General features: G+C 41.0%; 2 protein-coding genes across 2 annotated transcripts in view; both read right to left on the bottom strand.

Annotated features, from left to right (window-relative positions):
* Nucleotides 1-4,116: 4,116 nt before the first annotated feature.
* On the bottom strand, nucleotides 4,117-13,704 carry MURC (muscle-related coiled-coil protein). Its single transcript, XM_005870665.2, has 2 exons — nucleotides 12,842-13,704; nucleotides 4,117-6,486 (listed from the first exon to the last, which is right to left on the bottom strand). The coding sequence occupies exons 1-2, from the start codon at nucleotides 13,247-13,249 to the stop codon at nucleotides 5,803-5,805; spliced, it is 1,092 nt and encodes a 363-aa protein (XP_005870727.1). The 5' UTR covers nucleotides 13,250-13,704; the 3' UTR covers nucleotides 4,117-5,802.
* A 32-nt stretch (nucleotides 13,705-13,736) lies between these two features.
* Nucleotides 13,737-15,120, bottom strand: part of LOC102242885 (tomoregulin-1) — a 10,053-nt gene continuing 8,669 nt past the window's right edge. Inside the window, exon 3 of the mRNA XM_014543233.1 lies at nucleotides 13,737-14,847. Coding sequence (XP_014398719.1) covers nucleotides 14,763-14,847 — 85 coding nt within the window. The 3' untranslated portion in view covers nucleotides 13,737-14,762. The remainder of the gene's footprint in view (nucleotides 14,848-15,120) is intronic.

The following is a 15,120-nucleotide window of genomic DNA, read 5'->3' as shown; positions in this document are numbered from 1 at the left end:
GTATTTTGTGGAAGAGCCACACTCAAGGGGCCAAAGAGCCGCATGTGGCTTGTGATCCGCAGTTTGCCGACCACTGCTCTAACTCATCTCCTTGCTACCTGCCCTTCTGAACTGGGTTGCTCAGAAGGGAGGCCTTCATTCTCAGAGTTCCCCCTGGAGGAGTAGGTGAAGCAGGCCTGTGGCTTCCCTGCTAGTTGAGAAAATGGACTGTTCTGCTCCACAAACCTTGCTCTCCATACTGCCCACCAGAGCATGCAGTAGGGAGAGAGGAGGGTCTATCTCTTGTCTTAAGTCTAAGCCACATTCTGCAAAAGAATTTACCAGATGCTCTACGTTTGAGGGATTTGTTGGACATGTACCAGCCAGTAATAAAGATGACACTTTGGTCCCACTTTTTTGGCAATCCTTATATGAACTCTTCCATCAGCCAGAACCTTTAAGAGGAATGGGTTGCATCAAACCCCACCTTAAGCCCCTAATACATTTGTGATGACATGACTCAGACTAATGCGACAGTCCCCAAAGTACCCATAAGGGGACAGACACTCCTATTGCAACCACAGCAGCTGATGTGCGTAGCTACATGAGCATGGCCTTGGCCTTAGCCAGTGTACCAGGTCACAGCAGCTTTCTCTGAAGTGTCAGCTGCAATACCAAGTATAGCTGACTGAAATCCTCAGGTGCCAAACAACAGATATTAAGAGAAAAATTCCATTCTAAGAATCAGAAGTAGCTTTTCTTTGGTGCACACAATGAGCAAGCAGACACTTGGCCTTGAGCTAAGCCAGAGATGGGAGGGAAGCTCTCACAATGGACTTGGACCTGAAAGGCAATTCTGCTTCTCAAGGACTTTAGAGTCCTGGTGGAGAGGCTGAGGAGCTTGCTGGAGTCGAGAAAGGATCACTTAAAATCGGGCTTTTCTTCAAGCTGAGGGGAGAGCCACAGTGGCTACAGTAGTGGGGGGGCTCCAGGGTGGGAGCTTCCGGAGTAGTCACAGCTCCCCTTTGTTTCTCAGGCTAGGCCCAGGGACCAGCAACCAAGGCCATCAGAGGCTCAGGAGTGTTATCTTAGAATCCCTATCGCAGCGAATGGCAGGGCCACTTGCCCAAGTCAGAAACCTGGCTCTCCGGAGTAGTCACAGCTCCCCTTTGTTTCTCAGACTAGTCCCAGGGACCAGCAACCAAGGCCGTCAGAGGCTCAGGAGTGTTCTCTTAGAATCCCTAGCTCAGCGAATGGCAGAGCCACTTGCCCAAGTCAGAAACCTGGCTTTCATTCGCTTCCCATCACAACCCACATCCAAGTTTACCCTGTTCATAGCTCTGCCCGTGTCAATGCTCTAGGTCGGGTACTACTTTCTTACCTGGAAATGCAAGGGCCCAAGTAACTGGTCTCCCTGCCTCTGGTGAGTTAATAGAGCAACTTTTCAAAAACATTGATCATGGCACTCGGTTTAAAACCCCTCAGTGGTTTTCTATGGCCTTTGATGTACAACCCAAAACACCATCACAGAACCTCTCTAGCTGTGACTTGGCTTGAATTCTACATCATTTAGCTGATTTTGGATTGGTCTTCGAATTCCAACTTAAACATCATTTCCTCTAGCTATCACACAGCCCCTCCCAGCTTGTTACATGCTTCTTCCTCCGCGCTCCCGTCATCCTTTCTGAAATCTGAGGCTCTTATCACAGCACCATGATGCTGGGTGACGTGGCCATCTCCTCCACAGGTGGGAAAGCTCAAATGCAGGGACCATGTCCTTCATCTCTGCATGCCCGATGCCTACAGATGGCTCTCCAAGTGCTGGTGACCCAAATGAGTAAAATACAGTTCCTGCCCTTGAGAAGCACAGTCTAGAGGACAGGGACACAAGCTAGACAAGTGCTATGACAGATATAGGATCAACATTCTACATCAACACCTTCCTCTCCACAGTTCCATTATCTTACACACAGCACTAGTCGCACTGTTGAGTTTTTGCTTCACTGTCTGTCAAAACACGGAGCCAGAGATAAGGGTTGGGAGAGAGGAAGGGTGTTCTATTCTTCTCTGAATCTTCAGTGCCACACACAGAATCTGGCATATAAAGGTGCTATATATATTGAATATATGGAATAATTTAATCATGCCCCTCCTAGGGGGTGGGGAGGTGACCAAGGAAAGCCAAAACAAGAAAATTGACATTATCATTGAACTTGAAAGTCATCTCCCAGAATGAGCAAAGGCATCGAGTGGCAGGACGGTCTGGCGAGGGCCCCGGACAAGCACAGCTGATTTAGAAAGGTGCCCCAAATACATTCAAGCCTGAGGATAGCCGGCTTCTCCATTCTATCCTGGGGGAACCTTTGGATGTCCTGAGACGCACAGAGGAGAGGTAGTTATCCTAAAGCGCCTATCTGCTTACAAATCGCCGAGGGAGTCTGCCCTGACAAGAGCAGCTGCAAATCCTCAGACATCACGTAACTCAGAAGTGGTCACAGGAGACATACAAAATTCAGCAGAGGCTTCTTCCATTTTCATCCACCTCAAACCAGGTACTGGCATACCCCAAATTCACATAGAATTGAGGATGAGACCACGGGGACCATGCCCCTTAGACCTGACTCAAATATGCCATGCAACTTATTTGGGGACCATACTTTGTAATTTTAAAAATCATATTTCAATAAAAGAAGCTATAGAAAACGTGTGTCAGAAAAACGGTGGCGGGGGGGCGTGGTGAAGTGCAGTAGTTTCATGTAATGGAATTGCAGTTAACTATGATTCTGTGGAATATGTTATGTGATATGCCCCATGCTTTTCAGCTGATAGAATCAGAATGAACTTTGTTCTAAAGCAAACCCTTAGATGTGCAGGCAAGGCAAAGAATAAAGCCAAAATGAAAATACTGTTTTAGTTTATATGTTTATGAAAACTTGTTCAGGAGAGTTCGCACACACTACAAATACAATCTCAGGAAGCTGAAGTTTCACGCGCCTCTTATTACTAATTCACATTTGGCCTGTTTCTCTCACCTGTAAGCCAGAACCAGCCACCACACAGTCTCCAGGAAAGCCCTGGGCCATCCCGTGCAGGGGACAGGGTGGCACTTTCCTACTCCAGCCGTCCATTCTGTGGAAGAGCTTAGCTTGAAAGTGTCCCCATGCCCTCGGGACCCATGGATGTTGCATTGTCCTGCCTCACACAAAGAAAGGGGGTACATCCTGCTAGTAGTTTTATTTGAATAAATTGTTTAAAATCTGACATGTATAATTTCAAAAACAGAGAAGAGTAAAATGAGCAGAAAATCGGTTGTGTTGTCTTTTACAATAAGGAACGCTGACCAGCCTATTCCTTGCATTAAGTGGGAATGCGTGACTTTGCAGCCCATTATAAATAGCCATTCTTTACATCAAGAAAACAGGGGAGCCCTAACCGGTTTGGCTCAGTGGATGGAGCGTCGGCCTGCGGACTCAAGGGTCCCAGGTTCAATTCCGGTCAAGGGCATGTACCTTGGTTGCGGGCACATCCCCAGTGGGAGGTGTGCAGGAGGCAGCTGATCGATGTTTCTTTCTCATTGATGTTTCTAACTCTCTATCCCTCTCCCTTCTTCTCTGTAAAAAAAAAAAATCAATAAAATATATATTTAAAAAAAAGAAAACAGGGGAAAGAAAAGAAGAAAATATCATGCATGCAGAAATGAGGAATATCCTAAATATGGGGAGCAATTTGGAGGGGAAAATCCTAATTCAAGAATGCAGGACAAGATCACAATGAACCTCTGAGGACATGAACTTGTTTGAGTGTTTCTGGGATTGTACAACGTCTACCGTGATCAAGAGCTGACTGGCCATGTTAAACTCCTTCGGCATCAAAATTCAAATATGTCTATATGGGAAAAGTTCCATAACATGTCAAATCTGTTTATACAATGGGTCAGTAAGCACACAGATGTTACAAAGATTCCTCGAAAAGGAGTATTTGCTGAACAGTGTTTTAGCCCAATTGATATTTAGTCTGCATAGGGCTAGAAAAAAAAGAAAAAGCTTATGTTTGTTTATATTCTTCTTAACCTAGAAACATACCTATTATAAGAAAGGTTGTTATATCAAATTCACACCATGCTGTTTGCATTCATTACTACTAATAATACTTACAAATAGGACACTGACATCAAACTTAGTAAAATGTCTTTTTTAAAATTCAAATTTATTATGGCTTTAAGGAAATATGTGATTAGGCATCCAAGCTCTCTTTAAGTAACATTTTTAAAATTACCCATTGTAGTGTTCAACGTTGTATACACTTGAGTTTTCAATATAAAAAGATGAACAATGTATGATTTTATGTGTTCATGCAGGTTGAAGAAGAAATGACGCTGAATCAAAATCCCAAACATCTGGGGTAACTGAGTCAAATATCTTAAAGTTGATTTATTCTGTGTTTGTCTATGATGTGTGTACATTGATTACAATTACTACATGAGCATCCAAAACTGACCTGAAAGCTGATTGTTATCCAAACTCTTCAAATTCAACAATTCCATCATCTCCTCCCTATTACAAAACCAGATATTTAAATATTACCAGAAGGGCAGAACCAGTATGACCATGTCTATCTTTCTTTAGCAATAATGTCTACTTCGGGATTGGCTAGGCCTAAGGCTAAGAGTGGAATCTGGCTTCCTCCCAGAGAAGCTATAATGAACCCCTATGAATATTGTTTTGGACAGACACACCCCGAGGGCTTCACTCTGTAAAGCAGAAATATCTGAGGTTGATTCCAAACCCCACCTTACCAGGGCTGACTTTGTACATAGCCACAGTCTCACGCAGCACCCTCCTCAAACAAATGTTGCTATAGTCCACCACAGATATAAATAAAAAGAAAATTAGAAAAAGACTTTTCAAGAAAACTTAAGATCCAACTCAAAACCAAGGTTTCCTTTTAATCTTTGATTAAAAAAAAAAAAAAGATGTCACATAAACATTTTTCATTCCTGATTCTGTGGAAAGACTTGAAGACCAACTTGAGTGTCTGTCCAACCTACGTCCTCACCATGTGGCGTGTAGGACTTTTTCAGGTGTAATTAGTCTGATTCTGTGTTTGAGAAATCAGTAGGGCTCGTTTCCTCCGGATGTGTTTCTTGTTCCCCCAGAATGCACAGTGATTCCTTGGATCTTCACAACAGTGCTCTGAGATGGGCAGGACAGGCCTACCCTCTCCAATTTACTGATGAGCTTATGAGCAGGCGACGTGTCAAGCGCTCACTGTAAGAACAGCTGTGACCCAGAACCAAATGCTCAATCCAGAACTTCCATTCTTCGTGCAAAAGCATAAAAAAGACGTGTGATTGCTAATTTACTAACCAATCTGTTGATTTGAACATATGGACGATATAATCCCTTTCGAGGTCGGCCATCCCCTTAAATCTAGACCAAAATCGAGAGTTCACTTGCAAATCATGGCCACAAATCTGCCCTTCACTTGTCTTCAACTACTAAACACCTAACTGGCCCTCTCTAGGAAACTATTTTTCTGGTGTGCAAGAGAAAGGAACTTTTAAGAATCCACAGCTGCCATGAGAATGACATGAGAGGATGCTGCTAGAATCTTATAAGCCCGGGGGAGAAAGAACGAAGCCCCAAGGAAGTTACTAGGAAGTGTATATAATATTGGTATTACCTTTATGAGTTTAAACATAAGAAATAAAAATCATACCATTTATTGTTTCCTAAATGGCCTATAAAGGTTAAGTGACTATACTACTTAAACTGGAACTGCATGATTAAGGTGATTTACACTGAAAATATACTTAATTCCTCCCTATGAAGACTGCTTTAAATCTACCAAAAGAGATTCGTCATCTACTCTCACCTGGGGTTTAAAAGTAACTCTTAAAGGCTCAGGAGTCGGGATTTCCTCCCCTTCGCTGGGAGGATGCACCACCCTGGCCTCCTCATGGTCTGTTTCACTGAGCTCATTGCCGTAGAGCTCACTGATGGGGCCCAGAGACTGGCTCCCGGCAATGATGTCCACGCCCATCTCCCTGACCTCTTCTGGACCTTTGGCCACCGTTCCTCCTTTAGCTTTCCGAAGGCCACGCATCTTAAAAGTGTCCTTCGATGGAGCGGCGTTAGAAATAGATTGTTTAAATCTTTCCCCTGACTGCTTCAGCCTCTCTCCTGACTGCCTCAACCTCTCTCCTGACTGCCTTAGCCTCTCTCTCCTCTCCGGGGTCACTATTCTAGTTCTCATTCTGTTGACTTTCTTGTCAAAATTCTGCCGTGTCTTCTGCATGTTTTCCTTGGAAAATGCCTTTTTGATATTATCAATGCGCTCCTTGCCTGACTTTCTAAGCCTCGTGGATCTGCTTTCTTCAACGTAATATTCTTCGTCTGAAGACAGATCTATTGGGGGATCAAAGACATCTTCATCGTCCTCCTCTTGATTCTCAGTTATGTTTTTGTCTTTAACAATAGACAGGGATGTTGGACACCGAATATCCTCCTGAAGGAAAAAGAAAGCATGTTAGAGACCAGTTCTTTTACTTTCTGCTGTGCCTTTAAATCTCCTCCATAGGCTGTTTATCCTCTGCCCACTTCTCTTTTTAAAAAATGTTTTTAATGATTTTTAGAGAGAGAGGAAAGGAGAGGGATAGAGAGATAGAAACATCCATGAGATGAGAGAGGCATATCATCAACCAGCTGCCTCTTGCACACCCCCTACCGGGATCAAGTCCACATCCCGGGCATGTACCCTATCTGGGAATGGAACCAGTGATCTATTGGTTCCTGGGTTAATACTCAACTGGTGAGCCACACCGGCTGGGCTGCCTATTCCTTAAATGTTGGTATTTCTCCAGGTTACTCTCTCCTTAGCCCTTTTTCCTTCTTCATCTCCCAAGCTCACCCTGAGCAACCTTATCCAAGCCTCTGCCTGAAGATCCAATTGTAAGCAATTTCACAAATATTTTCACCTTTCTCTCTCTCCTAAGATGAAGACACATTTTTAAATAATGGACAGACTCCTCCACCTAGTAGCACAAGTATCTCAAACTTAACTCATCATCCTCTCCACAGCTACTTCCCTTCCTGAACCTCTCAGCACCAATATCCATCCAGGGGCCACTCAGTTAGAAACCTGAGTCATCATCCCAAATATTTTCTCTCTTTCCCATCCCATATCTAACTGCTCACCAAGTACCATCAATAATACTGCTTAATAACTCACCTGTTCCCTCCTCCTTCCTCCTTGCCTCTACCAAGGTCTTAATTCAGGTTCTTGTCACCTCAGGCCTGAATCTGTGTAAAACTTCTACCTTCAAAACATCACCTAAGCATTTCCTGAGAAATATGTCTAAAGCATAGCTCTGATCACATCCTTTCTCTACTTTAAAACTTTTGGGAGCTCATCATTACTCAAAGGATAGTGTTCAAACTCTTTAATATAATGAGAAGGCTCTGCAGTTTGAGCTAAGCCACTTTCCCCCAGTCCAGCAACACACAGCCACTCTCAGTTCCTCAAACACGTAATGCAAACATTGTATAGGTGGGTCTTGCTTCCTTAAACACCCCATCACCTCTCTTCAACTTTTAAAAAATATCTCTCTTCAAGAATGGGTTCAAATGTCCCAACTTCCCCAAGAGGCTAACTGTGTCTCCAATTTACATCAAAATGACACGTACATACCTCTATTTATAGCATTTATCACAGTCTGAATTGAATTGGAACCCTACTTATTTATAAATGTCTCCCGGGGCTTTCACTTAATGAAAAGTTCATAAAGACAAAGATGTGTCTTATGTTTTATGCCCAGTATGACTGTTGGGTTAAAAAAGAGGCTATATCTTCATCCAACAAATAGTAACTAAACACCTACCATGCACAGTCAATGCTCTAGGAACTGAGAACAGCCTTCCGTGAGGAAAACAGAATAGAAGAGCTTATAGTTTCAGAGAGAGATAAACAAGTTAATTGTAAAGTATGTTGGATGGTGGTAAGTGCTAAGAGGTGAAAAATAAAGCAAGGAAGGGGGGAAATACAGTGACTAGGAAGGATGCTCGGAAAGGCCTCACTAAAGGTGACATTCTAGCCTAGACCTACAGGTAATGGGTATACCCCGGAGGGAAGGAGGAACAGCAAGGTGGACAAAGTGGTTGGAGCAAAGTGATCAGGGGACAGGCAACAAAAGGAGGAGAGAGGGCAAGAGAGGTAACAGGAGGGCTAGATCGTGTAGGGCTCTGTATCCAATATTTTGAGTGTGAGAGGAAGCCTTTAAGAGTTCTGAGGAGAGAAGTGCCATGATTTGACCCATGTTGTAAAAGGGTCACTCTGTTGAAAATAGGCTATGGGGGCAAGATAAGAAGCAGGGAGAACTGTTGGAGACCACTGAGATAAGTCAGGTGAGAGTGGATCAGGGTGTTGGCAGAGGTGGTGGTGAGAAGTGGTCTGTTTCCACTTTGAACGTAGAAGCCAACAGGATTTGCTGTTAGATTTGGATGTGAGTGTTAAAGAGCATTATCATTTGGTGACCACAAATGATAATTCTCAAGTACATGGTCTAAGCAATTGAAGGACAGATTTTTTCCTAAAAAAGATGACAAAGACAGCAGGAGGAAGAGACCGGAAGGGAAGGATGAGATCTACATGTGATGACTCTGAAATACCTCCTGGAAATTTAAGCAGAGATGTTGAGTAGGCAGCTGAGTATGTAAGTTTGGATTTCAGAAGGGAGGTCTGGACTAGAGATAAACATTTTGGAGTCACTAACATAAGGATTAATTTAGAAAACATGAGATTAGATTAAAGCAATCACAAAGACATTGAGTGAATGAGTCTACATTCTATTATTCAAACTCCTTGGGGCCATGGTATGTTACAGAATTCAGAATATTTCAGATTTGGGAAAAAAATAACATTCCCAATGAGATCTTGGGAAGAAGCATTTTTGTGGAAAAAATATGAATATTCACTCTAAGGTGGGCTAAAGACTATAAACAGCCTCATGCTTTCTCAGGTCAGGTTTTGTCATTGACTGAGTTTGGGTTAAGTAAGGTCTTGCTGCCAAAGAAGTTATTAAATAATTTAGATTTTGGTGTTATAGATAAATGGATTTCGGATTTGTAGGTAAGAAGAGATGAGAAAACCAAAAGGAGAAAGATCAGCCAGTGAAGCATGATGAAATCCAAGAGAGTAGCAGCCCTACCCTTACCCTCCTAGAAGTGAAGGGAAAAGAAGTTTCAAGAAAAGAGGGAGAGACTAACTATCAAATGTGTCAAAGGAGAATGAGAATTAGATTTGGGAACACGGACATTGGTGACCTTACCAGCCCAGAAACACGGCTGCTAAAGGAACCCAACTAATAGGGATTATTTCTAAAACAACAGGGAAAACTTTGAAGATCACAAGACTTTTAATTGAACCCCCCGAGTTAAAATTCCCTAATGAAGACTGTGCTCCTACTTGATATCCAGAGTAAACCTGTTCAAAAAAAAATGAATAAAATGTAAGAAACACATTGACATATATTCCAAAACCTACCAGACTGATGGTGAAGAAGAATCCCTGGAATCTTATTTCTTTGGATACGTATTTAAAATTAAAATCTTTGACTACAGGACTAGAGAGTCTAGGAGCTTTTAAAAAAAGGGCAGGGTGGGCGTCTCATAGCTCTCTGATGAATCAGAAGCAGCGAGATTATTCCTCTCTTTTCCTGACACCTGTTGCAGGGAGTAGCTTCAGCAACACCAAGTGGGTGGGTATGGCCTGAGAAGGTATAATTAGGTAAGAGCCAAAAAATAATTACTGCTTGGTAGGGAAAAAAATCCATCTCAATCCTGCTGTGAAATCAGATATAACTCAGAAATCAGATAGAGCTCAGAAATCACATATCCTTCTCCAATTACACAACAAATTATACAAAAGCAGACTTGACAGAAAACAGAGATAGAGTCAGGAACAGTACTTGTTATATGAATCCATTTGGTGTAAATCCCATGAGTCAGAGATACATGAGTCAGTAGTGAATACACTGTAATAATAATTGAAGATTATAGGGTTGAATTATAATTGATTTCCAAATACGATTATTACATACTTTTTATGTAAAAGTCCAGGTTAAAAAAAAAAGATGAATTGTATAACAAAATGAGTACTTTGGGTCAAACTTGAATATCATAGTAATAAAGCTGGGGGTATTTGGAATATATAGAAGTCTGGGACGTACCATTAGGGAATGGCAAAGATCTCACTTGGTGACCACAGGCATGTGCTTAGTAAGCAAAGTTGTTAGAAGATATGCTAAGACTCCTGTTTTGTACGATCAAAAGGTCATCAAAGTGAAAGTATGTCCAAAGAAAAATGATAATTGTATGAGAAATAGATAATTTTTTTAATGCCAATGTCCAGGATTAGGTGAAAGCTCAGCCACACACAACTGTGGGAGATAAAATACCAATAAGGGTTGCCACCAAAAGATATATCGAGGGAAAACTTTTAGAGGAAGGACCCAAATGGAAATGCACATATCCTATAGCTGATTAGCTTCAAGTTCATTTCAGTAGAAGGAGCATTCTCAATATAACCATTTATACATATTAACTATGAGAATGAATGACAAGAGCTTTAAAAATAATCATGTGAATACTGTATAGTGTTCTAACATCTAATGAATCAACAAATCTGAGTTCTATGTTCACTGTTATTTGCCTTTGTCTTTTCTCTACCATTACAGTTGACTGCTTATTGACAAACTGCTGCTTACTCCAAAAACTTAATTTCACGAATCTTCACAACACTCTATCTTCCAAGGAAAGGAATCTGACCTAATTAGTGCCTCTCAGCGATTTTTTCATACTATTTTCTATTCATTCAAGTAACTATAGGGGCTCAGAGAGAGGAAAAAAATAGCAAGTTTCGGGGAATAAATGGTGAATAAATATAGGAACATCATAACTTTAAAAAAAAAGAATTACGTCAATAGACAAACAAGAGTCAATTAGAACTTTTCAGAAACTTCTGTGCTCTAGCCTCTGTACAGCTTGACTGGCACCTGCTCCATTCTTGGCTCGAAGGTCCTCAGGACAAATGCTGGACACTAAGAATGTCTGCTGGCATGACCCAAGCAAGGGGAGGGTGATGTGTACCCGTTACTGCTAATGCCCTTGGAAAGTGAATTGAAGAACGGATACCACATTCTCCAATACCAAATCTAGATCCCTATTACATACACTAACATTGGAACTGGGCTCTGAAGCTAAGGTGACTAATTTTTTTCAGGTTTTTAGGTCTGGAGAAGAACTCCCAGGGATCTGGAAGGAAAGGGAAATGACAGAGTCCAACCTACCTAACTTTGAAATAAGCAATACTTCTCTCTCCTCCCTATTCTTCCTAAATAACCAACAGATCCAAAATACCACTTAAGGGAAATGACAGAGTCCAACCTACCTAACTTTGAAACAAGCAATACTTCTCTCTCCTCCCTATTCTTCTTCCTAAATAACCAACAGATTCAAAATACCACTGTGTAACTTTATCAGTCAAGAGAGGGCTATGGAGAATTGACTAACGTGTAGAGAATGCTGTGGGGGGTTATGGCCCACATCCCTAGTATCTTATAATTATCTGCCTACATAATCCAACCGCCCTCCTATTTCATTCTGTTTTCATTCTTCTAGGTTTTTTTTCCTAAGCATATGGGCATCCATTTAAAAAATACAGTAATGATAATAATGTATATACGCACCATTGAACATCCCTGCATATATTACTGATTTTATACTTAGAACACAATCTTTGACAATAATATTTGGGGCCAAAAGATTTGTGAATTTTTAAAATTCTTCATATGTATTAACAAAACTACCCTACAGAAATGTTGTGCCAATTAATTATCCTACTAGCAGAATAGTGAGGTGCTTGTTTTTTTCTACCCTTAAGCTCTGAATGTTGTGTTTTAGTAACTGCAAAAAAAGTAGGGGAAGGTGGAATTCTGCTCCTTTATTTTGTCTTTTGTAAACTGTCTGATAATGATTTTCCCATTTTTCTACCATGAGAGGAAAGTTCAACTTTTTTTTTGATTTATAAGAGTTTTAAAATATATTATAGATAGTATGCATTTGCCACGATTATGGTTCTAGTTAAAAAATATGAGTTCAACTGTACAGTAATATAGGAACTTAGCTCAATAAGCAATGCCACACAAAAACTATTATATCAGCTAAGTAAAAAGACTTTGTAGTTAAATATAAGGAATCACTTCTGTGACTCCGACATTGGTATAACTATAGTAACAATAACAAAAATAAGAACTATTGCCTGATGCATTGCAAAATACAGTTTGTTATTATCGTAACTCGTGTGTAAAAATTCCAATAGGTTATATTCTGAAAAGCTTACATTGTTCTGCTTAGGGTTTTCCTGGCTCTCCACAAGAAGAAAAACAAAACAAACCACATTGTGAGGCTACTGGTCCTCAGCTTCTTTCTGGTAGAGAATGTTTTATACCAGAGGCCTCTTAGGTCTCTTCCAGTTCGAATGTTCTAAAGCCGATGTGAGGGCATCACGCTAATATGGCTAATGTGCTGAAAGAGCTTTCCCAATATTAAGTTTCAAAGGCAAGAAATAGCCTCAGCTACAGCCCACAGTTCATATTACACGAAATGGTTGAGAGACTCAAAATACTGACCTGATAGTACGTTCGTTCACTTAAAAGTGGTTTGATCCTGAGATATGTGCCGATAGAGAATTCTACTACATGCAGATATACAATAGTTCAGGGGCAATGTTCTGATAGGACTTGTTGGCAGTGAAAGCAGGCGAGGGATTGCACTAGTAATCACGGTAAACCCAAGCGCAAGCTTACCTGGAAGATCACCACCCGGAACTTGTTTTTCTTCATTATCTCCTCTTGCTTCGTTTCCACTTTCGTCACGTGAACCTGCTGCTTCTCCACCCGGGCCTTCACGTCCTTAATGTGAGCACTGACTTTCCGGGTTTTCTCGAACAACTTGTTAATGACATAGCCTGTGTTGCTGTGTGACTGCGAAAGCTTCAGCAGGTCGATCTGGACGGACTTGATGGAGTTTTCCATCACCCGGTGCCTCTCTTCTATTCTCTTCTGGCTCGCCTGCACTCTGTCCACGATGGTGGCAACTTTGTCCAGCACCGTCACGATGGTCAGGGCAGCGTCTTGGTCTTCATCTTCGGCCATACCCGACGGGCGGTTCTGGTGGATCTTATCGGCATTTGAAGCAGACCCATTATGTTCCATTTTACTTCCTTCTCAGCTACAGAGGGCCTCCCACAACCAATTCCGGCACTTCGAGCAAACAGCTTGATAACAGGCCACGGGGTTGTTTAAAGGGTTGGAAGCCCCACCCCTGGAGACTGGTCAAGTATTTATAACTACAAATGCCCATACGTGACTGTTCTGCAATATGAGCCCTTGCAGAGAGCACTGGGGACTGTTCCAAACATGCTTACGGACTGACTAAGGGACTCAAATAAGACTGTGTGGGTAGAAGAGAAAAGCCTTTTTCAAAAAAGCTCCCAGAAGCCACCATGTTGCTAATATTAAGCCTAGAAGCCAAGTGACCAAAAAAGCGAACTCCAAATGTTGGGTGAGCCTTTTGCCTTCAGGTAATTTCCAGCAGCATTTGTAAAAGCAAAGGGGAATTGTGAGCAAAACTCTGCTTTTTCTATGCATTTCACTGACATATCAAAGAATGTAGTAAATAAACACACCAAAACAAAGGCCATATAGTGAAAACACTATATTGTGACATGCTTTTCCAGATCAAATATTAAAATTAATATTCCATTTTGAACATCTTAAATTCTACATGCATACTTCTGAATATCTAAACTACACGTTAAACAGCTGAATACATTCTACTCGCACTTCAGATCTTGAAACACCGACAATCTATTATTATAGCTATTACTACAGGACAAATTTGGATAGAGGTCTTAGGTAATTTTTAAGCTCACTTTAAGAGCACCAATCATTAGTCATTTTTGCATTTTATTCACAAACACTGATACAATTATTTATGTTAAAACAAATCTTTTCTTTAAAAGTTAATGTGTATTAAAGTAGTTTAACTGAGAGGGTAGGCTTTATTCCAGTCTGTTTGTTAAACAGACTATGTTCACAATGTCTAAATCTACTTTCCAGTGATCTGTCCCATCATTGCTACCAGATACTTTTTTGAGTTACCAGAATTATTTTTTCAAAGGAAGGAATAATCAAATTCCAGTCCATACATCTTATAAATATTTTACACCTAACACACACGGCTTTACAGTTCATGCGATAGGCAGTGTCTAGAAAAACAGTTACTAAATCTCAAAACATTTAAATGTCTATTTAAACACAGTGTCTTCTAAAATTTGTTTTGTAAGAAAAGTAATCTGTAAACATCTTTACCTTTAGTTCATGCTTAGTCATTTGCTGTGGTCATTGTGGAAGAAGTGGGTATGACTTTACAACCATTTGTGAAGTGGTCCACCTTTGCAAAAATATTACATTCCATGGGTAAAGAACGAGTCTTAGAATTACCATGTGGTACAAATTTATGAAATCAATTTCTGTCTTTAAAAACATAAAACAAAGACTACTAAACAGTCCAAAACTGCTGTAGCTGAATATTCTAAATACGAGCCAACTGTACTACACTAAAAATGTCCAAAAATAAGGCCTCTGAAATAAATATTTCCATTCTTTAAAAAAAGACATAATAAATGTACATCACATGGTCAGTGTACATATAAAAGCCATCGTTTTAAACCATCCTGGATGACGTATCCGAAGTAAAATGACCTAGGTTTTGCTTCTGTCGTCGTCCTCTATTGTTTTTAGGGCATTTTCTGTTGAGTTAAAAAAAAGAAAAAGAAAAATGTCACACATAAAAACGTATTGCATGCCCTCCCACGGAAGGGAAGCAGGACGCTACTTGATACAAGACAAGGTGAGGACCCAACATGTCAGACTGCTATCTTCCTGACAAAATGGGGAGGTGAGAGGGTTAGATATACGATGCAGGTCTGGACATATGCAAAATTCATTTCCAGGGTCTCTATTGCTGACTTGCATCTCCAAGAGGAATCCCGCCCTTCCTCTGGCCAGGCAAACCCCCACCC

The sequence above is a fragment of the Myotis brandtii genome, unplaced genomic scaffold, assembly GCF_000412655.1.
Source record: "Myotis brandtii unplaced genomic scaffold, ASM41265v1 scaffold320, whole genome shotgun sequence".
In the NCBI taxonomy this organism is placed as follows: Eukaryota; Metazoa; Chordata; class Mammalia; order Chiroptera; family Vespertilionidae; genus Myotis; species Myotis brandtii.
Note: the sequence above shows the minus strand (reverse complement) of the source record. Positions and strands in the feature narration are given on the sequence as shown.

Coding starts and splice junctions, on each gene's coding strand:
- MURC (XM_005870665.2), bottom strand. CDS start 13,249: ATGGAACATAATGGGTCTGCTTCAAATGCCGATAAGATCCACCAGAAC. Junction 6,487..12,841: donor TCCGGGTGGTGATCTTCCAG/GTAAGCTTGCGC, acceptor TTTTTCCTTCAG/GAGGATATTCGGTGTCCAAC.